General features: G+C 47.4%; 1 protein-coding gene across 1 annotated transcript in view; it reads left to right on the top strand.

The window, feature by feature from the left end:
* Positions 1 to 24,605, top strand: part of LOC130250879 (TOG array regulator of axonemal microtubules protein 2-like) — a 45,785-nt gene extending 21,180 nt beyond the window's left edge. Inside the window, exons 11-24 of the mRNA XM_056486993.1 lie at positions 7,480 to 7,764; positions 9,097 to 9,185; positions 10,149 to 10,299; positions 11,380 to 11,541; positions 11,820 to 11,952; positions 13,644 to 13,749; positions 14,500 to 14,735; positions 16,256 to 16,338; positions 17,997 to 18,103; positions 18,657 to 18,760; positions 20,123 to 20,327; positions 21,579 to 21,795; positions 22,832 to 22,918; positions 24,370 to 24,605. Of these exons, the coding sequence (XP_056342968.1) occupies positions 7,480 to 7,764; positions 9,097 to 9,185; positions 10,149 to 10,299; positions 11,380 to 11,541; positions 11,820 to 11,952; positions 13,644 to 13,749; positions 14,500 to 14,735; positions 16,256 to 16,338; positions 17,997 to 18,103; positions 18,657 to 18,760; positions 20,123 to 20,327; positions 21,579 to 21,795; positions 22,832 to 22,918; positions 24,370 to 24,605 (2,201 nt within the window). The remainder of the gene's footprint in view (positions 1 to 7,479; positions 7,765 to 9,096; positions 9,186 to 10,148; positions 10,300 to 11,379; positions 11,542 to 11,819; positions 11,953 to 13,643; positions 13,750 to 14,499; positions 14,736 to 16,255; positions 16,339 to 17,996; positions 18,104 to 18,656; positions 18,761 to 20,122; positions 20,328 to 21,578; positions 21,796 to 22,831; positions 22,919 to 24,369) is intronic.
* Positions 24,606 to 25,563: the final 958 nt, after the last annotated feature.

Here is a 25,563-nt window from a genome sequence, read left to right as displayed (position 1 = left end):
ATGTCAGGCGTAACTTCTCTGTACCAGGCCCTCCACTGTGAAATGAGATCCCAGATAAGTTTTCGGGTTTGAATGTATAATCTGATCAATATTTATATTTAAAAATACTGAGATCTGGGCTTAAAATCAAAGAGGGCAAGGTGCTAGAGAAGATTTATAGGACTGTATCTGATGGAAAGATATTGGTTTGGATACGTGTGAGAAAATGTAGCTGTCAAGCTTATCCAAATGATTACAATAAAGAAGGAGTCACAGAAGTATCATTCCAATTGAAAAGTCTTAGTAGGGCCTTTAAAGTGCAATCTGAATATCCTTACCAAGCAGCTGAGTTGGAGAAAGCCTTTTTCTTCTTGAAAGAGCAAGGAGATGGAGTGTCCTTCTCAGGACACAGCAATGCTCTCACCACGTGTAGCACAAGACCAGTGTAAGGCATGAGCAGGCAAAGTCAAGTTTTGGCAGCAGTACCAAAGCAACTGCCCTCCATACACACTCATGTCTCAGCTTAGCAGGTCTTGCTGCTTCAGAGAGGCCGTAGGAGCCACTGGGCTCCAAAAGGAGAGACAGCAGAACTGCGGAGTTAGGATGCGAGTTGAAGAATGACTGCTGTGTTTCAGCTGCAGCTTGGTCTGCTGTGTCTGACTGCAGCAACTGAAAGCTTAAGGACAATTCATCAGCTTTGCATCTGGTTGGGTTGATGTGTTGCATTTCCTGCTTCATCTGAGTGACCAAGCTGGGGAGGTTTGCCTCCTTTCATGCCACACCTCTTTCCTCCCTTCTCTTTCTCCCTCCTCATGTGTTCTTTTGTCTTCCATTTTCTCAAGGCCAAGAACCAGCAGCAGAATGAAAGAGAAGAACTCTGAACATGCAGGTAGGTACAGGGCATGTCTGTCCTAAAATGACCATTGGAATGTTGACTCAGAGGTGACATTTTGAAAGCTTGATTAAATACAATCCTTTTAGAATTTCTTTAAATTCCTTTCAACTCCTTGACGGGCTCAGTGGACTCTCCCGGAGCCCAGTCACTGGGAGCAAGCTCCAGTGCTGCAGTGAAAATTCTTCCAGTGTGAACTGTTGAGTGGCAGGAGCTGGAGTGGGATCTTGGGACCCTGGAAATGCAGCGCAGGAAAAGGAAACATTCCTCTCCATCCTGCACATGCCTTTTATCTCCGTGCAGACTTTCTAGTGTCAAAATTAATAAAGAAGGCATTTAGCATGAAATGAGAAAGGTCCCCACACCTTCCTCTTGCCCTGTGAAGGAGAAAAGCTTTCCTTGGGGCAGCTTCTGAGCTGAATCCTTTGAGATATGAAGGAGATTCACGGACATTGCCTGGTTTTCCTCTGGGAGAAATAAGGAAACATCCTGTGAGAGAAAGTGCCTTTGAATTGTCTAATTATTGAGATGGAGACTTCCAAACGGATGCAGCCTATGCAGAATGCAGGGTCTGAGTTTGTCATCCTCTGACGGCACAAGCCCAAAGTTACTTATGGCAGGTCCACAATAACAAATCTCTTGCCTGACTCCCTCTGTGCGTATCACACACACAGGCTGAGGCTGTGGGAGAGGAGATTCCTTCTGCCTTGTCCACCCGTCCCTGCCTTGCCTGATCCCTGACAAGTAGAATTGTGCCCGGCAAAATGCGGTCTCTGGTGCATCTGTGTCAGCCAACGCCTTCTAGTTGAAAGCCTCCATGAAAGTCTGTTGTTGTTCCTTTGCCATCTCTTGTCATGTAACAATATGAGAGATGAGACTTGAAGAAGTAATTTTGCTGATGCAGAAAAAGGGATCAGATCCACTGGTCCCTCTGCTCAGAGTTAGTTCTTCCAAATCCAGGGTACAGCCCCTTTGGAATGACTCCTTAATTGGTGTTCTGCAGCTGGAATGCTTAATGCAGCTAGGGAGAAGTATTGCTCCGTCAGTAAGGTGACATTTCTGCTGGAGTAATTCTCAGCTAGAAATTAACTATATCATTAAAACTTAACTGGTGTGCTTTTATAAATTACACAGCCTATCTGCAGGGATAAATAATAGAGATTTAAGGAAGGTCATCTTTACATGATCCATTCTATGACATTTCCATTAAGAAAATTTTGAACAGTTTTTAACTGCCACGATGAGAAATGCTGTGATGCAGGACATGCTAATGTTTGGTATGGGTGTCTCAGCGGGAAAAAACAGGGAATAAACCCATGGAGTAACAAAGCTAAGCAAAAGAGGAACATTTACAGGTAATTTGTTCCCTACAGATGTGGGCTCCTTGAATAGTGGGGACATGCAATGGGTTGTGCAGAGCTTGTTTTCCTTCCAACATGGGGCACCATTGTTCATGTGCCAGCACATCCTTTGTTAGAGAGTGAAATAAAAGCAACCAACAAAACTCAACACAGAATTAAGTGGGAGTTACAGACAGAAAGGCCATGAGAACCAGCCATGGAATGTAATTATTTCCTCAGTGTAATTGTCAAATTCTGGAGACCACTCTGGTTTGCCAACTGTTTGGAAGGAAAGGGATCCCAAAGTCGGGGATGGGCAATGAGCAACACATAAGCAAAGGAGTAGAAGCTCTCACTCCTGTCTTGCCAGCTCCATACTGTTCAAAGGAATTACAGTGGCACTAGTTTCATTAAAAATAAAAACAAAGTGATTTTCTGAATAATTCAAAACCCCCTTGGATGCCTAATCCATTCGATGGATTGATTGCAAAGGTGGGAGTTCCCCGAAATCACCTGTTCCCTAGTGAGCATGGCTCAGCCTCACACAGAGGTAAGGTGGGAGCCGGGCCACTGTCTGGCGGGAGGAAGGGTCTTGTGCCAGCCTGGAGACATTGCCAGGGAACAGTTCTGCCCTGCAGGTGCCCCCTGCCATGAGCTGTGCTGCTCCCAGTGTCCCATGGAGCTGTATGGCTGCTCAGCTGTGGGACAGGGAGAGGAGCAGGAGGCTGCATGTGCAGTTGAGCCATTGCTGGAAAGCACAGGGCCCTGGGCTCCCTGCTGTCCCAGGGCAGCCCAGAGGCCAGGCTGTTCCCCTGGGAGCTCTGTTCAAGCGGGTCAGGGTGTGCCCCTGGCCTGCCTCACGGGGCTGCTGGCAAGAGCAGGTTTCCCTGTGCAGCTATTTACAAGTTTCTAGGAAATATGTCCCATGAAATGCGGAGGTTCAGATGTTTTAGGTTTGTATTGCAGCCTCTGTTACATTTTGTATCTCTACTTTCCAGGCCTGACCGGCAACACTATTGCCAAGAGGTCTTCCCAGGGAAATCCCTCTATGATCCTTCCCTCCAAGCCATTGCCTCCCATCCGGAAGAGCTCTCCTTCTACCAAGCCAAACAAGATGTGCAGCGGAGAGCAGGAGAATGGGAAAAAGGGCATCGGCTCAGATGATGACAGCAGAAAAAGCCAGGAGCTGAGTTCAGAGGGAAAAGGACATAAGGTAAGGAGACCAAGCTAAATCCTGTGCAGTAGATGTTCAGTTTATGAGCTTTGGGAAGAGCTCAGCTGGACACTGCACTTCAGGCTGTCTTTGCAATGGGTATGTAATGCAGCTTTCACAACATCAGCATGTATCAAAATCAAGAGAGGTCCTTGAATGTTCCTGCTCTACCTTATGGCTGGGAAAGCCCCAGCAAGCAGTCAGAGCAGCTAAAGTTGATGAATTTGGCCAAGCAATCCTCCTAAATTTAGTAACCTATGGATATCTGTGAAGCATGCCTATGTCTTGGTGGTGTTTTCTGTCAGCTGTGTCTGGTTGGGAAGGAAAAAGGTGTGTATTGGAACAGGCAGTCCTGCAAAGTCAGTTCCAGGTTGTCTCAGCTTCTGAGTTATACATGGCCTTCTGCAGTTGTCTCTGATGCTGTTTCTAGACTTCATCAGCTTTCTGGGCAGCTGTGTGCTCTGGCATGGCTTTGACCAGAGGGAAGGGATGGGAAGTGGCCATGGGGAGAGCAGCCCAGAGCCCAGCCACACGATTGCCTTTGCAGCAGGGCCAGCACCTGCAGTTGTTTTGGGCTTGCCGTGGGGTGCAGGAGGAGGCAGATGAACAACAGCTTTGGTAAAGAGAATGTCCAATCAAAGGCTTGTGTACTTGATGTCAGCCTTGCAGAGAAAGAGCCCAATGTATCCCTGACAGGATCTGATCCTTTCACTGGAGTTTGAACAGGTCCTGATTTGGCTCTTCAGCTGTGCCAGAAATGATGGGATACTGAGCAAGGGTGTGCATCTGCCCCCACTGCCTCCACTCTGCTTCCTGGCCATGGCATGGGGGCCCCAGAGAAACTTGGGCAGGCGGAGACCTTCCAGAGAGCAGCAGGGCAGGGAGCTCTGCTGAACTTCCTGAATGCCAGTGAGCCCGAGATGCTGGAGGTGTGGGAGCTGGAGAGCAGCGATCATCCCGAGAGCACAGCAGCTTCTGGGCTGAAAGGCTGCTGGGGAACTGTAAGAGGGAAGGGCAGCAGCAGAAGAAATGAGGGGCTTGAGAAAAGCAGGTTTTGACATCCTGCAGAATGGCTTTGTGGAGACATGGCGGGAGATCAGCAGTGGCTGTGAGGTGCCTAAGGGGCAGGGAGAGAGCAGTGATCTAAACCCATTCCCATACCATCCAGAAGGCCAGTGGAAGCAGTGGCACCCCAGAACATCTTTATGCCAAACACATGGATTCCAGCTGGGAACGTAGCCACACTTGCGGAGAAGTCAGAACAAGGAGAGCAGCGGCAAACCTAGGATATGTGCACTGCCTCACCACTTCCCTTTCCATTCCTCATCCTGGGCCACTCTTCCCCATGTGTTTTATTTCTCTTTTCCTGTCAGGTACCAGTTCATAGTATGGCTAAGTGTCTTGAGCCATGAATGGGAGCAAGGCTTGTTGCTTCATCTGAGAAATCTGTTCCACTCTTTCCAGGCTTCCTTGCTGTATTCCAGTGGTGGGAACATGAAGAAGGGGTCACTGGGACCACCTTTGATTCCCCCTATACACAAAGCAGTCAGTCCCCATGTTGGCAGTGCTGCAGGGTCTCTGAGCAGCTCTCTGCAGCTGGATGTCCAAGAGTCCCAGGAGATGAGGTAAGCCAAGGTGTCTGCTGCTCCACTGTGCTGTTCAGCTCACTCTTCCTGCCTCATGAGGTTCTTTTGCACAGTCATCTCTCCCATGTATTTAGGCAAACCTCTGTGTATTCACCATTTTGCCCATCTCTGATGAGCCAGCTCAATGTCATACCCCACACCATGTGTCCCAAGAGCAGAGGTGGTGGTAGGGAAGAGGAGGCAGGGCTTAGAAACATCTCAAGATGGGTCCCCTGCTGGGCTGGGCTATTGATTCCCTCTGTAATGTTTGTGGTGTCATTTGGGAACTGTATTGCATGGGTCAGGATCCTGAAGATCATTGAACACTGTGATTCTTGACTGGCACCTTCAGCATCCACAAGAATGTGTTTGGACAAATAGTGGCTACTGGAAAGTGTCTGCAAATTCCAGTGCTGCTTCTTTTACTTTTAAAATGGGGTGCTGTTGTTCATGTCCCAACACTTTCTTGGTTTTAACAAGAATCATAAACAACCAACAAAACCCAACCCAGAACCCAGTGGGGGTCACAGAAACAAAACTAGCCATGAAAACTAGCTTTGAAATGCAGTTACTTTCCCGGTGTAATTGTCAGATTCCAGAGACCACCGTGGGTTGCCAATTGCTTCGAAGGAAAGGGATCTTAAAATAAATGTCAGGCGTAACTTCTCTGTACCAGGCCCTCCACTGTGAAATGAGATCCCAGATAAGTTTTCGGGTTTGAATGTATAATCTGATCAATATTTATATTTAAAAATACTGAGATCTGGGCTTAAAATCAAAGAGGGCAAGGTGCTAGAGAAGATTTATAGGACTGTATCTGATGGAAAGATATTGGTTTGGATACGTGTGAGAAAATGTAGCTGTCAAGCTTATCCAAATGATTACAATAAAGAAGGAGTCACAGAAGTATCATTCCAATTGAAAAGTCTTAGTAGGGCCTTTAAAGTGCAATCTGAATATCCTTACCAAGCAGCTGAGTTGGAGAAAGCCTTTTTCTTCTTGAAAGAGCAAGGAGATGGAGTGTCCTTCTCAGGACACAGCAATGCTCTGACCACATGTAGCACAAGACCAGTGTAAGGCATGAGCAGGCAAAGTCAAGTTTTGGCAGCAGTACCAAAGCAACTGCCCTCCATACACACTCATGTCTCAGCTTAGCAGGTCTTGCTGCTTCAGAGAGGCCGTAGGAGCCACTGGGCTCCAAAAGGAGAGACAGCAGAACTGCGGAGTTAGGATGCGAGTTGAAGAATGACTGCTGTGTTTCAGCTGAAGTTTGGTCTGCTGAGTCTAACTGCAGCAACTGAAAGCTTAAGGACAATTCATCAGATTTGCATCTGGTTGGGTTGATGTGTTGCATTTCCTGCTTCATCTGAGTGACCAAGCTGGGGAGGTTTGCCTCCTTTCATGCCACACCTCTTTCCTCCCTTCTCTTTCTCCCTCCTCATGTGTTCTTTTGTCTTCCATTTTCTCAAGGCCAAGAACCAGCAGCAGAATGAAAGAGAAGAACTCTGAACATGCAGGTAGGTACAGGGCATGTCTGTCCTAAAATGACCATTGGAATGTTGACTCAGAGGTGACATTTTGAAAGCTTGATTAAATACAATTCTTTTAGAATTTCTTTAAATTCCTTTCAACTCCTTGACGGGCTCAGTGGACTCTCCCGGAGCCCAGTCACTGGGAGCAAGCTCCAGTGCTGCAGTGAAAACTCCTCCAGTGTGAAGTGTTGAGTGGCAGGAGCTGGAGTGGGATCTTGGGACCCTGGAAATGCAGCGCAGGAAAAGGAAACATTCCTCTCCATCCTGCACATGCCTTTTATCTCCGTGCAGACTTTCTAGTGTCAAAATTAATAAAGAAGGCATTGAGCATGAAATGAGAAAGGTCCCCACACCTTCCTCTTGCCCTATGAAGGAGAAAAGCTTTCCTTGGGGCAGCTTCTGAGCTGAATCCTTTGAGATATGAAGGAGATTCACGGACATTGCCTGGTTTTCCTCTGGGAGAAATAAGGAAACATCCTGTGAGAGAAAGTGCCTTTGAATTGTCTAATTATTGAGATGGAGACTTCCAAACGGATGCAGCCTATGCAGAATGCAGGGTCTGAGTTTGTCATCCTCTGACGGCACAAGCCCAAAGTTACTTATGGCAGGTCCACGATAACAAATCTCTTGCCTGACTCTCTCTGTGTGTATCACACACGCAGGCTGAGGCTTTGGGGAGGCAACAGGCAACACAAAAAAATCATGGAATCCTTCTCTCGTAGTTTGGCAGCTGCACATTTTCCAGAGAAATTTAGCTGATGCCAGGTTCATGAAAAATAAAAAACCAACCAATCTTTCCAGTAGTTGAATATGCTTTGAATTCCCCATCCATTAGATAGGTTGATTGTAAAGGCATGAGTTCAATTAACTCACTTCTTCTCTTGTACCTCATCTACAGCTTCTTCAGAGTCTACGGCACAAACCCAGAGGACAAAGGGAAAGAGCCCTTGGTGTGTGATAGGACCTGGGATGCCTCTGTTCCCAAGGAAACTTGCTGAATTGTTCAGCATGGAGACCTATGTGCGGAACCCCGGCGTTGGGAATGGAGGTCTGGGCTCCCGGCCGGCTCAGGGGGACTTGGCCCAGGAGCCACGGCAGAGGCAGCTGAGCAGCGCTGGCCCCAGGGTCACTGCCAGGGAGGAGGACAAGGGGAAGGCCCAGCATGGCTCAGCCTCACACAGAGGTAAGGTGGGAGCCGGGCCACTCTCTGGAAGGGTCTGAAGAGCCTGTGCACATTGCCAGGGAACAGTTCTGCCCTGCAGGTGCCCCCTGCCATGAGCTGTGCTGCTCCCAGTGCCCCATGGAGCTGTATGGCTGCTCAGCTGTGGGACAGGGAGAGGAGCAGGAGGCTGCATGTGCAGTTGAGCCATTGCTGGAAAGCACAAGGCCCTGGGCTCCCTGCTGTCCCAGGACAGCCCAGAGGCCAGGCTGTTCCTCTGGGAGCTCTGTTCAAGTGGGTCAGGGTGTGCCCCTGGCCTGCCTCACGGGGCTGCTGGCAAGAGCATGTTTCCCTGTACAGCTATTTACAAGTTTCCAGGAAATGTCCCCCATGGAATATGAAGCTTCAGATGCTTTAGGTTTGCATTGCAGCCTCAGTTACATTTTGCATGTCCCTTTTGCAGATCTGACTGACTGCAGTGTTCCCAAGGAGGTTACCCTGGTGTCAGTAGTTTCCTTGCCAGCTTCCAGATGCCCTTAATATCCAAGTCTTGGCCTTCTGTCCAGAATTGTTCTCCTTCCTCAAAGCCCATATATAACTCTCCTTTCTTAAGCTGACCATTCTGCACGTGCAAAAAAAACCTGATTTACGACATAGGGTTTTTTCTTCTTTGCTGCCACTTGATTTAAACCTCTGAATGATTAGTTGTCTGAATTTTAATAGCTCTGTTGGAGAACATTTCAAAATTAGTTACATTGCTCTACTTCCATTAAGAACATCATCCTTAGTCAGGCTGGCCCGAAAGTGGCCCAAGCTCATACAGTTTAGAATGAAAATCCTTGGGGAAAATGAATTAGCTAGTGTCAAGAACACAATTTACGTTTGGGTAACACTCCTGCAATCCTAAGCTTTTTTTTCCATGTCCTCTAAAATATTCCAAGGAAGAGAAGAAAAGGTGGTTCTAAATGGATACAGATATTAGAACCCGGGAGTTCTTCTAGGAGCTGGAAAGATGATGTTTACTAAAATCAGCATAAGGGCAGATAAGAATCTCTGTCAAGAGCAATCTCCATCTCTGCCCTTCTCTAGCAAACACAGAGGCTCTCCAGCATTGGGGGCTGAGGCCTTCATCATGCAGCAGGTTTCAGTCTGCTGGCCAACACAGTAATGCCATGTCTGCTGCCAGTAGCCCATCCACTGGGAGAGGGTCTAGGCATATGTACCTTGCTGCTCTCATGCACCATCTCTGTGTCTTATGAGAGCTGTGCCATCTGGAACCTGTCTTGCCTGTTGCCCAGCATGATGTTTCTGGGGATTTGAAGTATGCCAGAGATTTACAGGAACCTTTGCTTCCAGTACTAGGCCACCCATTGAGCCAGGCCAAGGAGCCGGATCATCCCAGCAGTCCTGGTCTTACGAGTGACCTGAGGGACGGCTTTGGAAAGGTAAGGGATAAGGACAGGGATGAGCAGACTTCCTTTCCAGTGGCTGTTTAGTGCTTGGCCCAAAATGTCCCTGAAAAATCATAATCTTCCACTCTTGGGGGATGGGGATTCTCTTGGGAATGTATTTGACAGCTACAGAGCAATTGCTTGGCTGTTTCCAGTGGTGCCAAAGTCACTGGTTTGGAGATAGTGCTAAGATCATGCCTGAAGCATTCTTTATGTGCAAAGGCCATTTTAGAGAAGTTCTGAATGGCAGAGCAAGCTACACATCAGTGTAGATGGGCAAAGGGCACCCTGAGAAACAGAGAAGCAAAGATTCTAATGTTGAGTATAAGCAAGGCTGCAAAATAAAATGGGAGAGTTTGATTTTTCCTGGTTACCTTTCTGGCTGTATCTCATAGCCCACTCATTCTCAGTTTTTCTGCTCATTAATATCAACGTTTCTGCAACTTGTTTTCACATGACCCCTCCTTTTGGTGTCTTGGTCTCAGAGACCAAGTCATCCGGAGTCCTTCAGAGCAGAGTCCTTCAGAAACCAGGAAGTGAGAAACAGCTGCAATTCCTGGCCATGAGTGTTAAGAAACAGCTAATTACCCCACCTTGCTGCATATTTCACATGGTTTTTATTCTCCTGCCGTAGTCTGTAGGAACTGAACTGCCTGTTCACTGGTCATGGGAGCTCTTCATTTGTCTTGGAGCATTTCCTATGACTTTCGTGCTTCAAGCAGGGCTTCCTGTCACAGGTTGCAGTTGGAGCAGTGTAAGGTTGTGGCACTGAAGTGTTCCATCTCACTGTGTGTAATTGCCAAGGTGAGGGTGGGAGACATTCTGGTGAAACTATTGGAATGTATATGGAGCTGGATTAAAGTCTATGGCACTCTATAGACTCTGTGTTCCTGATGAGATGTTGTCTGGTTTGTGTGTCTCTGCTTATAGTCTGTGATGTATTTCCATTGCAACTAGATTCGTGCTGCGTTGTGCAAGTTGGCTGTAAAGAACTTAGAGCCAAAGGATGTGGAGGTTTTTGAGAAAGAGATGAAGAAAAGGAGAGAAGAGAAAATATCCTTGCAGCTGCCTCCACAAACAGTTGAGACCAGGGATGCAGCTGAAGCAAGTAAGTGGTGGCTACACTTGTGGTCCTTTTTGACTACTTGCTTGCCCTTTGCACAGTGTTGCAGTCAGACTGTTCCGCTTGCATCTGAGTGGAAGCTTGCATAGGATTGATTTCCAGCCCCCAAAGAAAAATCTAGGGGCATGAAGTGTCTTGTCCATGGCCTCACTGAGTCAGTAACAGAATATCAGTTTGCCACCTTCACCTCTAAAGTCTTTCAGAGTAGAAAATTCTCTCTTGCAAAGTCAACTGGGTCTTCAGACTCTGTCCTGGAGAGTGGGTTCCAGGGAAGATGAGTCCAGAAAAATGCTTTTCAACCAAGGTGCATCCTGGAAGAAACCAAATTCAACTCCTGCTAATGAAAACACCAGAGAACCTTCTCCCCCCACCCCCTGCCGAGGAGCTGGCGCTGTAGAGCTGTGCTGAAGCCCCGAGGCAGTGCTGCTGTTGTAGCCTCGGGAGCCAGCAGCTTTCCAGAGTGAATCCCGGCTGGGGGGCTCTGGCTGCAGTGCTGTGTGCACTGTCCCGAGGGCGGCAGCAGGGACCTTCGGGGACAGCACTCAGCCCCAGGGCATCACGCAAGGTTATCTGCACTGTCTTTTGGGAACTTCCCCAGCCAGCCTCTGAAACAGGAAAACAAAAGCAAAGCAACGCTGGGTTTTCCTTGTTTCTTAGGGGAAAGCATCACTGGTTTTAAACTAGAAGAGGGTAGATTTAGATTAGATCTTAGGGAGAATTTTTTGTTATGAAGACATTGAAATGCTGGAAGGTTTTGCCCAGAGAAGCTGTTGTTGATCCATCCTTGAAGGGGTTCAAGGCCAATTTACATAGGCTTCTGAGGAACCTGATCTAGATGAAAATGTCCCTGCTCCCAGGGGTTGGACGGGATGGTGGTTATAGGGGCCTTCCAACCCACCCTTCTTGGATTCTGCGATTCTGTGATCCTTGTCTCATGTCAGTGTTCGACTTGAAGTTCTTTGGGATAACAAAGAGATGTTTCCCAGCTCCAGCAAGTTTTCTGGCCCATTCCATCATCACCCTGTCCAGCACCCTCCACTTACAAGCTCCTCTTTGATCCTGCAGGCTTTAGCCTACCACCTGTCAACGACACACCTTCCAGTGTGCAGAGAAAACACCCTGGTAGTGCCTTGAAGAAGAAAGTCTTGAGAAAGCAGGACAAAGTCCCCTTACTGCCCGGTATGTCCATCATCCATGAGGAAGGCAGTGTCCCATGCAACTCCTCAGGTAAGCCTGAACCTGCCGCTGGCTGTGCTGCCTTGTGGCACTTGGGAGCTGGCAATTGCTGTGTGGGCAATTGTCAGGTTTGGCCCAGAGCTGTGCCCAGCTGGGGGGCTGGGAGAAAGCAAGGAGCCCAAGGAGCCAGAGAGCAGGGAAGTGTCTGAGCCAGAGCCAGAGCCAGTTTGCAGCACATGGAGCCCTGGCTGGGAGCTGGGGCTGCAGCCGCTCCATGGCGGGTGCCTTGCCCGGGGCTGCAGCGCTCAGGGCTGACCCTCTCCTCACAGTGACCTCGCAGACGGCCACTGGTTCCCAGCGCCGAGAGGAGCTGCTCCGTGGGCACGGGCACAAGGACACAGCCTGTCCTGACCCACAGCAGTCCCTGCTCCAGGCACTCTCCCTGCTCCGCAGCGATGACTGGTAAGAAAGGCCCCGGTCACTCTGTCTACCTCTTAGCGTTAAGGGAGGTTAGAAGTGAATCTTGCTGGTGCCTCTGAGCCCCAACAGCCCAGAGGGCCAAAGGACACTGGGGAAACCACTGTAGAGCAGTGAGAGGATCAAGATTTGAGAGCAGCCTTTTCTAGGTCTTGGTCTGAAGCTGTGCTCCAGCTCAGCAGGTCTGTGCTGTTTCCTTGCTTTGCCTGCTGCTCCATGGAACAAAGGGAATCTTGAGAGAAGAGAGGAAGCTTTGGGACGAGAGGATTTGCTGGCTGAAGGCAGAAGCAGGATGGCAGCAATCTGAGTGTAGAGATTTGGGTGCCTTGGGGCACTGGCCCAGTGGCCCTGAGTAAGATTTCTCTCTGGTCCCACTGCTGACAGCAATGGCAGGTGACAGGGTCTCCCTGTGACCTCCTGCATATGAGTCCCATAAGCAGCTCCAGGGAGTTCCTCTTACTGAGAAATGGACTGAGCTGTGCTTTCAAGTCCCTCAGCCTGTCATTACTCCTGAAGGGCTCATGTCCGAAGAGAAGGAAAAAGAAACTAAATCGTCTAGGAATCTTGCACTTTTGGAATTCAACTTTTTCCTTCTCACTGATTCATATGGGCCTGAGATGTTTGCTCAATACTCAGAATGTGTCCCAAAATTAGACACAGACAGAAGGAAGCCCAGAGGTGATAAGCCTACAAATGTTAGGTGATATTGACTGTCTTTTTGATGTCTGGGTTAGCATCCAAACACTGGTGGATGCTTTATTCACACAAGGGTAAGGACTCCATCCACCCTGGGATAAGCATGAAAAATCTGCCACGATGTATCTCCTTGTGCAATCGCCTTTGCTTTGCCCTGTCTCTTCTGCTTTCTCTTCCCCATTTCTGTTTGGTGCCCTGTGAGGTGCAGAGAGCTTCTGCAGGTGTGGGGGTTCCAGGTAACACTCAGGGATGACAGTGGGATCGGTCTCCAGCCCTTTGCTGCAGCCCTGATGCCTCACACATCTTCCTGTCACTCAGGGCCTGCACGGAGGAAGTGCTGAGAGACAGAGTTGTTTGCACCTTTTCAATAACATGTCGCTGTTGTGGGGATTGTTTTAAGTAGGGATTTTGGGAAAGGTATCGTTTCAGCTGTTCTTGCTCAGGTGTGGAATCTTCTGGGTCATCCTGCTGCTTTTTTGGGGGAATGTGGAGGTGGAGTGGAGTGGGTGGCAGTCAGGCCTAGATTGTAGAGCGGAAACTCAATTCCAGAATGCCAGTGTAGACTCTCACTGCTAAACTGCATGCTGGGGCTGGCAAAGAAGGGAAATGCCCCAGTAACAGCCCAATGGGATTGTGTCTTAGGGACACGTACAGGGAGGCGACAAGGAACAGCAGCAGGGCCCTGTCTCACAGCTTCTAGGAAGCAGTGACATAGGGACATAGTGCCAGAGATTTTAGAAAGGCTGTCTTCTAAAACAGCCACAAATGCAGACTCTGAAACCCCTCTATTTGCCTCGTGGATTTGTGTATGCTTTGGACAGCCACGGCATCCTGTGGTAAGGAGCTCCACAATTTCATTAAGTACTCCTTGAAAAGCACCTCCCATTGTTTGACAGAGCTGCCAGCCTGGTAATTTCAGAGGGTGCTGCCTAGTTCTTGGGTGGAGAGAAAAATCAATCTTATTGGTACCTGCCTTTCAGGGAGATGAAGGAGAAAGGACTTGTCAGCCTCAAACACCTGGCTGGGTGCCATTCAACAGTCCTGCTTTCAAGACTTCGTGACATTTGCTTGGCAGTTACCAACGAGGTAAGAACATTGTTCTGGATTGTCCCCTGTACTTCATGTACGGTGTGTAGAGTAGATATGTGCTTGTTCATCTCCATGTGTGCTCAGGGAATGGCTTCATTTCTGTTTTTAGACCTTATATTTCTAATGTCTGTCAGCTGTCTATAGGATCTGTGTGTACATGTAGCTATATTTACTGGTAGGTCGGGTATCTGACACTCATCTTTGAGTGAGCTGCCATTACAATGAAATGTGAAAATGCCAAAACAGATACACTAATTGTTATTTGCCAGAGCTCTAATCTCTGCCTGAGCTGTAATTCAACACTGCAAATTAGTCTGTAGACCTGGGCCTGTGTTTTTTGTTTCCTGGCTGAGTGCTTCAACTGTTGGTGTTGCTTTTTTTGAACAGGAGCACAAGATTCTTTATCCTTATGGATTGTGCCTTTATGGTTTGAAAGCAGCACTTGCTTTTATTTGTTTCTTTGTTTTTCACGTGCAAGGGCCTAAAATCAAAGCAATTGACATTATAGAATGGTTAAGTAGATCACTTTAGTGAAACTTTTAGTTTTAGGCCAGCAGTAAGCAGGTCTGAGGCCAGAAATTGGTGCCAGAGTAAGTGCCTTTCTGTGCTTGTGCTCTTCTGCTCTTGTTATGTCTTTCTGTTCCTCTGGACACAGTGGGACGCATTGTCATCTCCTGGGACTTTTGTCTAAGGCAACTGGTTTTCTTTTCAAATTGATCCTTATGTTTCCCCTCATGACTTCCCCAGGTGACCAACCTCCGGTCAAAGGTGTCCCACTCGGCCATTGTCACTCTGGGGGAGTTTTTTGCCATCTTGAAGAAGGACATGGACCCTGAGGTGGATGAGGTGGTTCGGGTCATTCTCCAGATGCTGCGTAACTCCCCAGAGTTTGTTGAGAAAGCAGCCAGTCAGACCCTGGGGATCATGGTGGAGAATGTGACTCCTGCACGAGCAATGACTGCTCTCCTGGACAGTGGAGTCAAGTAGGTTCTTCTTCTTCTGGTGTTATTCTTCACCTTCTAGTGTGTAGGCTAGGCAAGGGATGAGAGAAAGAATGGGAGTGGCGGGAGGGAAGGGTTCTGTATCCTGCATCTTCCGTCAATTCAGTGACTGGATTCTCCAGTCCACCTCATTTCTTTCCTCTTGCCCCCTATTTCTGCCCTCCTGCAGCCTATGAGTTCTCAGGAACAAAGAACTGTAGACTATGGGGAGTTGGAAGGGACCATCAGGATCATCGAGTCCAGCTCCTGGCCTTGCACAGAACACCCCAAGGGTCACAGCATGTGCCTGAGATTGTTGTCCAGATGCTTCTTGAACTCTGCCAGGCTTGGTGCTGTGACCACTGCCCTGAGGAGCCTGTTCCAGTGCCCAACCACCCTCTGGGTGAAAAACCTTTTCCTGATATCCAACCTAAACCTCCTCTGACTCAGCTTCCGGCTGCTTCCTGGAGTTCTCCCAGTCTCTCAGAGTTGCCTAGATGTGGTGAATGGTGGGGAAGTGAAAGTGCCTGCAAAGGCTAAGGATAGAGCTTTGTGCTTTTGTGGGAAGAGGGACAATTGCAATTGCAGCTGTGAACGCTCTTTGATATTTCACTGCACTTACCACAGAGGCCCTGGGAAAAACCATGAATCCTCATTATGCCATTAACTTGAGAAATAAGGAGGGTACTTGCTGGGGCATGGAGCACATGGGGGATAATGTGCTGGGTGTGGCACAGCCTGCACAGCAGGTGCAGTTCCTGCCAAAAAGAGCCTTTTATGACTGTCCTGGCCTTTGAGCTCTACTTTCAATTCAAACTGATGTTTCATGTGAGCCTTGAGATGATGAATCACTTTACAGGCACCTTCAAAGGCCAAATGCTATGGAATAGCTGATGCAAATGCTGCCTTAAGTGTTGGTGTTGGTCCTGATACTTGCCAAAAGACACTGTCTAGAACAGGACAAGCAGGCTAAAATGACTGCCACTCTTTCTTCAGCTTTGGAATAGGGTGAAACATTCAGATGTATCCCTTGCCAAGCCTCACAGAAGAAACAGGCTGCACTGCTTCATATTCTGCAACTTCACGGCCCACAGCGTGATTTCCCTGCATTGTCTTTTTCCATAGGTCTGCAGATTTGGGGATGAATGACTGGAAAGAGCTTCAGTCCTGCTGCAGCTCTGTGTAGCTGGTGCCCTCTGATGGGTTAGCATGAACTGTCTTTCATTTCTAAAGAATTCATATGTAACCTATTTCTTTAATCTTTCTCAGAGAAAATTGTGGGACAGAAATTGAGTATCAGATAGTGCAGGGAGACTGAATTTCTCCCTCTTCCTTGCAGGCAGTCCTTGTGTCCAATGCTAACTTTGGGTTTATCTGAGGACAGAAGCTTCTAGAGGTGTCTAAAGTTGCAGGGAGAGCCCAGGCCTCTTTCCCCCAGCAATGACAGGGGGCACGCTCTGGCCAAGGCCTGTTCTGCTGTTGCTCCTTCTCCCTGTGACCCAATGTTTGCTCTCCCTTCCCAGGAGCCGCCACGTCCAGGTGCGGAAGTGTGCGGCTGAGCTGCTGCTGTCCTTGCTGGAGAAAATTGGAGTCACGGAGCTCGCAGGCACAGCCAGGGCTGAGAGGTTGGCGCATGCGGCAGGGACACTCGCTCAGGACTGTCACAAGGACACAAGGTAATGATCTTCATTTCACCTTCTGAGACAGGAAAACTGTTTGGGCTCTGTCTGTAAAGGTAAAACCACAAAAGAGTGGCAACTAAAGGAAATACTAAGTTATGTCATTGTGTGGGTAAGGGCCATAGAGTCATGGAATACCCTGAGTTGTAGGGGATCCATCAGGATCATCAAGTCCAGCTCCTGGCCATGTGCAGGACACACCAAGAGTCACTCCATGTGCCCCAGAGCATTGTCTAAATGCTTCTCCAGCTCTGTCAGGCTCGGTGCTGTGACCACTGCTCTGGGTTGCCTGGGGAAATGACTGCACTGGGTAACCTGAGGTTGTCCAGCAAGAAGGAGTATTGCCAACTTCCTGTGACTTGAAGGATTTTTTCCTGAGATCCAAAGCTCCAATGAGCCAGTCAAACAGTTTTGTTTGTTCTTAGGTGCACAACACAAAGGTAAAGTGCTGTCTAATGTTCATCACTGAAGGATCCCAAACATCTATTTCTCATTAGCTTAAGACTTTCCTAGAAATATTTCAGGGCTCTTCAGCCAATGTATTCAGTCTTTCTAAACCTCTTCTGCAGATTTCTAGAGTGCTGTTATCTGTGGCTCAATGACCTCCAAATTTCTTCTTGAAGAAAACTGTGGTTTCCTAGTGGCAAAATCAACCCAAGCCACCAAAATTCTCTTGCTTTGATGATTAAATTCCCATTGATAGCTGCCAAGAACACAGGAGCAACTAGCTGCCCCTGTGCATACATATAGTATAGAATTATCAACAGGAAGCATGAGATGCTTTGTCATCGTTTCCCTGCCACTTGAAGAAAGGCAAATTATTGTGCAATGGCAGCAAGGCACTGCTAATAGGATCTGGTAACAAAGCAGATGGGTTTCCTTGCTCCCTGGGATCCTTTGATCCCACAGAAGCACACCCACAGTTTCAGAGTGAAATGGCGTTTTTCTCTCTCTTTGCTGAGTAGGTAATGCCTTCTCATGCAAGGATTGCACCTGATGAGTTTAGGGTATCAGCCTCTTCTGCTATCAGTCTTCCTTTGTTTATTCACTATTCTTTCTTTTCCTTCCTTCCTTCCTTCCTTCCTTCCTTACTTCCTTCCTGCCTTCCTGCCTTCCTGCCTTCCTGCCTTCCTTCATTTCTTCCCATCTTCCTTCCATCTTTCCATAGGCATTATGGACAGGAGATGGTGAAGTTGTTGCTGAATCACCAAGAAGGTAAAATGCTTTTGGAACGATCCGTTCCTGCCCATGACCTGGAAGATATTCTGAGAAGAATTAAGAAGAGGGTAAGTGCTTGGCAGGAGAAATGTCTCCTTTGTGCAAGTATTGCCACTGCTAATAGAGATCAAACATACCTAATCTGTCTTTATCTCATTCCTCTTCTGTTGAATCATTTTGCTCCTGGGAATGAGCTGTTAATCCCCAGCCTGTTCATCTGCAGACCACAAAGGAGCTGATATTATTAGGCAAAAAGTGGGGTTTTGAATATTTTGAATATTGGTCACAAACAGGAAAGGGTAGGAGGAGAAAATGGCTTTACAATTAAGGGCAACCCCCCTCTGCGCTCTCCCTGCTCTGCCCCCAGTAAAGCAATTAAGTGAGAATGGTGCTTCTGAAGATAACAGAGCCTTTGCAAAAGACACTGGAAGCAGTAATGCCAAGAACATTTCCAAAAATGCAAAAGATGTCCAAGTCAATCCTAATTACTAAAATTACTGTCTGTCTTCTGGGAATATTGCCCTGCTGTCAAACACTGTGGAGCTGGAAGAAGCTCGGTGAATTCAGCAGCATCCAGTGGAAAATGATTTGTTGTTTAGGGGGAATTTTTTATTCTTTTTTATTGACATTATAGAGGGGAGTGTGCCCTTGTGCAGGAACAGGGAGAGCCAGGTTGAACCAAATCACCTTCCAACACAATGGGCCCACCCCCAAAGAGTCCAAATTGTTCTGCTGCTTCCTTTAAGAACACTCGTTGCCTACCAGTTTGCATTATTCCCATTTATGCTCAAGACTCATGAATTTGGATTTTAGACTGCAGCTCAGTATGGCACCACCCATAACCTGTCTTGAGCTACTGCAAACAAAGAGTTGGCATCTCTGAATCTCTGGTCTATTTCCTTCTATAAGTTAGGAAATGTTTCTCTAGGCCTTGGTAGCAGTGATTCTGGTTCTAACTTGTGTTTTCAACAGGGAATTTCCTATTTTATCTTCTAAAAATCCATGAGGTTTCCCTATGTCTTTGTAGGAGATAGAAGAGCAGAAGGGAGAACGCCCATCTGTCAAGAGCCCTGTGAAAAAGAGGAGTGATGGCTCAAAGAAGCCCCAGGCCACATTGTCTTCTAGTCAACGGTACTGAGCACTTTTGTTAGATGTGACAAAGCACATGACAGGCTTGACATGTCTCTTCCTCAGGAAAATGTTTCCAGCAGAGATGGCCAGAGAATGTTTCCTTTCCCTACAAATGCTCTATGATAAAAAAATGTCTAGTTTTGCATTACACTGAACAAACTTGTCTGGAGGGGTTTCCATAAAACTTAGGCAACAAAAACACCCACTGGTTGCAGCTCAGACAATTCATTGCAGTGGCAAGGGCAGTGTTGTGGAGGCATGGAGAGGGCCATAGCTCTGCTGCCCGACTTGAGACAAGAAAATTCAACCAGGGTTTTATTGCATCTGAGTGGAGTGTTTTTCAGATGAGTGTTTTGACGAGAAGTCCCAGTCCAGAAGCAAGATGCCGTTCCCCAAACAAGCAGTTCCCATGCAAGTGGTTTGGCCTGGCTGAATAGTGGTTTTCTTACCCTCAAACAGTACCATGTTTGAGTTGTAAGTAGGTAAGGCACTTCCTGAGCAGCTTTGGTCAACAGATGCCTCAATGGGGGCTTTTTTCTTTATATTCCTGTCCTTTATATAATTGGCTTGATGGACAGCATGTTTGGTTGATTTCCCCCTATGCTGCAATCTGCGTTTAAGATAGGGATTTGGTCCTTGCTGAATCTTCATGCCAGTGGCAGAGCTACTTGTACCTGTTCTCCTCTGGTAACAGAGGGGATTTATTTAGCTCTTTCGTGCCCAGCGATGGCAGGAATGTGACCACATGCCTCAGTAGCATAGCTAGGATCTTCCCATGCTAATGGAAGAGAAAGGTAGATCCAGGAGAATTGTTCCCAGTGGGTTTGTCAAGCTGTGCATCTAGTCTCTAGGTAAGCAAGCGTAATGTGAGCATAGTGCTGGGATGTCTGGCTTCTGTTTTTATCTCTGTTACTGATTTTCTTGATCCTTCAGATATGCCCCTGTTCATCTGCTCAAATGCACCTGAGCTCCTGTTCCAGATTGTCATGCCTGGTGTAGAGACATTTCTCTGGAGAGATGAGTTTCCTTATTAGAAGACACACACATCCCATATGAGGAGGCATTTAAACTTGGCAGTAGTGCCTCTCTTTCCCCACAAAGCAATGTGACCTGTGTGCCTGGGAAGCCATCTGAAGACAGATCAGATGCATCTGATCCTTGGTTTTCCTGAGTGAGAACTGGCAAGAATGTTACTTGCAGATTGTCTCCCGTAATGATTGTCATGAAGTCCACGTTGTTTTTCAGAGCCTCATGATTTTCTAGCTTGAAATCCCATCATTAGGAAAGCTCCTCTAGATGTTTTGCTCACAAATATCTGCAGGTATTATCACCAACAAGTGGTAATTTGGTTTTATTTTCCAGGTTGAAGTCGACCTCTGATGGACGCCTCCTACACCGTCCAAAAGCCCAGGTCGCATTACCTCCAGCCATGGATGAAACAGAGACCCTCCAGAAGCTTTACAACCTCCTGGAAGCCAAGGGGTTTGAGACACGGATGGAAGGAGTGGCACTCCTCCTAGACCTGTGCAAAACCAGCCCCAAGCTTGTCGCCACTAACATTGTCCAAGTATGTCGGGTATCTTCACAGTTCCTTCCCTTTACCTCCTCTCCTGGGCCTGTAGCAGTAAAGTTAATTCAGTGTGATGTGTCTTGGCACTACATCCTGGCTGTCTGGGACAGGCTGGTCTCTGTTACCCAGACCAATTTAATTCAGGTCCAGGCTTCAGGACAAGTTCTTTCAGTCCAGCTGTATTTGTCTGGCAGGTGCCTGTTGATGCTGTTCATCAGATGATGACAGAATTTTCCACTAGTGTAACTTCTGCAGTCTCCTGCTCCCAGTTGGTGAAGTGAAGGGAATCCAGCCAAGGGAATTGCCAAAAGCATGGCAATTATTCTCTAGACACAAAATGGGTTTGGATGGGGAAGAGAAGTATCAGGCTGGGCTGGTTTAAACCAAATGTTTTTAAAAGGATACTTCTGTAAACTCCAGCCTGTCTTGCACAGGCACAACTCTGGCTTCTCTTTTCCATCCTTCTCTCTATTCCACTTGGTAAAAAAGGTGCTCACCCTTCTTGGTTTGTTTTGTTTTTTCTTTTTGGAAAAGGAGGAAAACAGCTAAGGATAGATCTCTTCCTTCTCCTGCCAGTAGCTGCTTTTTCCCTTTCTCTAAAAAATAATGCCTAATAATCACAGAATCACTAGGCTGGAAGACACCTTCAAGGTCATCAAGTCCAAATGTGGCTGTCACGGGACTGAACCTGCTCTAATGAGGGCTGTACAGCACATTAAATTTCACAAATCTACCTGTTAGTTAGACAAATGGTATGGATTCTGGAAGAGCCGATCAGAGCCCAGCATTTCTCCAAAAACAGGTTCTGAGGCAAACAAAATAAAACTTAGATTTCCTCCGGCCATAGTTTTGGCAAAATCATAATTTCCCACCGTACTTGAGGCAACTGTATCGAAAAACAGGTATTGTAAATGTCTGCTCCCATACTTCTAAAAAAAAGGAAGTCTTTTGAATTAATAAATGGAATTAATTTAAGGATTTATAGGGGGAGAGAAAGATCATAGGAACTATTCTGTCCCCACACAAACCTCTTAAGAAGAGATGAAAATCTTTACTCCAAAATGAGGTTGCACAGCCATTGCAGTGAATGGCCCATAGGAAAACAGTGAAATTGTACAAGGAAGAGCTGAGCTGACCTGACAGAAAGAATCACTTTCATCTTTTACATTGCTGAGTGCTCATTTCTACATCTCCTCTTCAAACAAGGACATTTTAATCCAGCTTTCATGATGTTTGTTCTCTTCACAGATTTTTGATTATTTTGTCCTGAGATTATCTGACACGCACAAGAGAGTGAAGCAGATGGCACTGGACGTGCTGGCAGAAATCATAGTCATCCTGGAAGATGCCATGAACCCGGTGATCATACGTTTGGTTGAAGGAATTACAAGAAACCTGAACTCAAAGGACCCCGGGGTTCATGCCACAGCTGTGAACGCTCTGGAAGTATCCATTGCTCATTTAGGTAAGGCTGACCCCTGACATGGACTCTCCTCAGCTGTGTCTCTGCCTCTCTGACACAAGAGAACACTGAGAGTCCTGAGAGCTCTTGTTGCCTGTGGAACGCTCCAGCTGACATCCACCAAAAGCTGTGGAGGTGCAGTCCTTACACACCAGTCCCTCAACAGGCTTGAATGTGAATCAGCGTTTCCCAAAAGTGCCAGGAGCCCTCCTGAACTACAGGTTTGCTACAATTCAGAGACAAAGGGGTTTTTGGAGTTTCCTTGGACCCCATTTGACTTCCCAAATTAATAGCTTTGCTGGCATGAAGGGACACTGGCCCATCAGACCTTCTGCAGAGCAGCCTCCTGGCAGGCTCCACGTTATAGACATTAGCTGCATATTTTCCACCTTTCTTCATCTTTTTTTCAAAGGAAAAGTTATGATTCACCAAGCTCATTTTCTCAAAACAAACAGATAGAAATCCAGCTGTCAGTGATGCCTTGTTCCACATGTTGTTTTGCATGGGGCAGGATGGCTGTAGCAAATATCTACACAGGCAAGGGCTGCTCTAAATTCCTTTGCTGCAGAGATTTATGTCAGCTCTGAAAATGCTGCACTGGGGAAATATGCCTCAAAAATGGAGTGTTGAAGAGGCAGGTCTTCAAGGGGAGTTTCTACTTTCACCACTTCTGCTGCTCTGTGAACTCATAAACTCATAAACTCAGTGCATTTCTGTATCCCAAGTCTGGGCTTCTTCCTGTTTTCTCTGGAATGCAAAACCTTTTCACTGCTTATACACTCTTGAGGTCCCTAATGTAAAATGTTTAATATAGCTCCTGGTACAGCAGACAACTTTGCATTTACAAATGTGAAAGGAGAGCTTTTCTTTGGGAATTTAAATCCCTCCCATGTAGGCTGGAAGGAAGGAATAAAAGGATTCAAAAGCAGCAGAAATTTACTTGATTTTATAAACTGGGCTGACCCTGCCCTTTTCCTCCCCACTGTCCTTTCTCCTATGACCTCAGAAGAATGAGCAGAATTGTGTGTTTTTCCTCTAGATAAAGTATCACTGATGAAAGAGTTCAGCCACCAATGGAGTCAACTGAGTGGCCAAGCTCTGCTGGATGTCACAGAGCGTATCACAGGTATGGGCTCCCCTTGTAAGCCAAGAGCTCTTCCCAGGGAGTATTTACAGGGAATGCCTGTGAATAGACAGTTGAGCAGCTGCTCCAAATCAGGAGGTGTTAAGCTTGTCCCTCCTGCCCCATCCTCATGGCAAGTTTGACAGGTTTTTCCTGGCTGCTGCAGAGCTGTGCAGCACCTGAGATGGGGGCAGCGCTTGGCCTGGGGGCTGAGCTCTCACTGGGGCATCTCAGAACCCACCTGCAGGAAAGGCAGGGGCTAAAAATACCCAGCTGGCTCCTCTCTTGGAAGCTCAGGGACATCTGTGATCCTTTAGGGAAGATGGTGGCAAGTGCTGTTGCAGGGGTATCCGTTTGTTTTGTCCTCACAGAATTCTTGTTTTGCTCTTGGAAAGTTTTGAGGATGAACCCTGCAGTGCTTGGGGGTCACAGCTTAGGTCAAAACTCAACACACAGATTAGAGGCACGGATTTGGTGCAAGACAGCCTTTGGGGGCAGAGGAGCAGAAGCAGAGTGCTGAGGCTCCCTGCCTGTGCTGTCAAAGTGGCATTGGACTGAGCATTTCAGGGTGTGCAAACAGTGTCTTCCTGTGTCAGTGCTGTCCTAAATGCTACAAATGCAGCTGATAATTGATTCCTCAGAGGAGCTTGCTCATGTTTTGGTTACATTTCAGTCCCCTTTGTAGCTTTTTTCTCTCTCTATTCTGCTATCTCAGTGCACATTGCAAGAAAAAATGCCATTAACATTGGCAGGGGAAATGCCATTAAAATGTGGAGATGCTCAAATGCCACGGCAGTAGGGTCTGGGTAGTTATCTAAGACACAGCTGTTTCTTAGAAAACAGCTGTTTGTTGGAAGGCACAAAAGCATTCTGCCAAAGATAACAGCTAGTCACTGATGTTTCTAAACCAATTGTATAGCAGCACCCATCTCTGGTGGGCTGGAGTTTGGAAGTGTGGTCTAATACTGCCCTTTGCTATGTGCCACTGAGCAAAGGGAAGAGCCAGATTAGAGTTTTGGCACTTGATATCAAGTGTCACAAAAATGGAATAATTCTTTTTATTAGAAATCTCTCAGTTGCTTCTCTGTGGTGCATTTCCAAATCTTCAGTATGGGTTTAGACAACTTCCTAATGGAAATAAAAGGCAAGTTGACATTTCAGTCATTAATCTGTTCATTGCATCAATCTGTGGATGCAGAAACAGATTGTGAAATTATCTAGTAACGGTACAAAGGCTCTCAAATATATAATGCTCTGTCTGGAGAAATTAGTCCTGATGGGTTGGTGGTTCTGTTTTGGGGAGGATCAGCGGCTTTGGCCATTTCTGGATTGTGGGGCTTTGTGTGCTATTTCGCTGCTCTTAGCCAGAGAGGCTTCCAAGAAGCAAAACTAGAGGTAGATCCTTGTTTGCATTGAGGTTGTTGGTTAAGAAGCTTGTGTCTCTCTCCTGGCAGAGCTGGTGGAAGGGGTTCATGCCAGGAGCCCTGAAGTCATCCAGCGCTATGCCCTGCCCGTGCTTTGGTCCTTGCTGGAGAACAAGGCGCTGCCTGTCCGAAGTGCCAATGTCCGCATGGTAGTCACCAGGCTCGCCTCTGCCCTCTACGAGGTGATGGGCACCAAGCTGAAGAAGTGTGCTGCCAGCCAGCCCCCACATGTGTGGGAAAAACTCTCCAGCATTTTGGGCTGGTGAAGGCTTCATGTTCTCCAGAAAGCTGACCAAGTGCTGAGATAGACACCACCGGATTTGACTTTTTAGCTGCGCCAAAAATGACAGAATACTGAGAAAGGGTGTATATCTGCCCCTGCTCTCTCCACTGCCCTTCTTAGTCATGGCATGCTCAGGGGGCCTGAAGCAACTCCAGATTGAGGACAAGGTGAAGGCTGAGCATAGCTCAGCCTCACACAGAGGTAAGGTGGGAGCTGGGCTGCTCTCTGGCAGGAGAAAGGGTCTTGTGCCAGCCTGGAGAGCCTGTGCACATTGCCAGGGAACAGTTCTGCCCTGCAGGTGCCCCCTGCCACGAGCTGTGCTGCTCACAGTGCCCTGTGGAGCTGTAGGGCTGCTCAGCTGTGAGGCAGGGAGAGGAGCAGGAGGCTGCATGTGCAGCTGAACCATTCCTGGAATGCACAGAGCTCTAGGTTCCCTGCTGACCCAGGGCAGCCCAGAGGCCAGGCTGTTCCCCTGGGAGCTCTGTGCAAGTGGGTCAGGGTGTGCTCCTGGCCACTTGCCAGGGGCATGTTTCCCAGTGCAGCTATTTAGAAGTTTCCAGGGAATGTGTCCTGTGAAATATGGAGCTTCAGATGCTTTAGACTTGCACTTCGGCCTCTGTTACATTTTATGTCTCCATTTTGCAGACCTGACTGGTACAGAGTTTCCTTCTGGACATTCCTATGAACATTTGCCCACAACGCCCTTGCTTCTGGTGCAGAAGAGTTCTCTTTCCTCCAAGCTCCGGAAGAAGCTGCCAACTGCCTGAAGATTGATTGAAGAATAGGAGTCATGCATTAGCCTTTATAGTTATAGATGTACATATAGATATATAGTTATAGTTATACATAGGTTCTGATAGTTATCTGTAGGTTGGATAAATGGGTTTTGATTGTTGGAGGGTGTGAAACAGGGGTCTCTGACATTCTCAGAGAGATCTTTC

This window comes from Oenanthe melanoleuca, chromosome 3 (genome assembly GCF_029582105.1).
Source record: "Oenanthe melanoleuca isolate GR-GAL-2019-014 chromosome 3, OMel1.0, whole genome shotgun sequence".
NCBI lineage: Eukaryota > Metazoa > Chordata > Aves > Passeriformes > Muscicapidae > Oenanthe > Oenanthe melanoleuca.
This window is presented reverse-complemented; position numbering and strand designations above follow the sequence as displayed.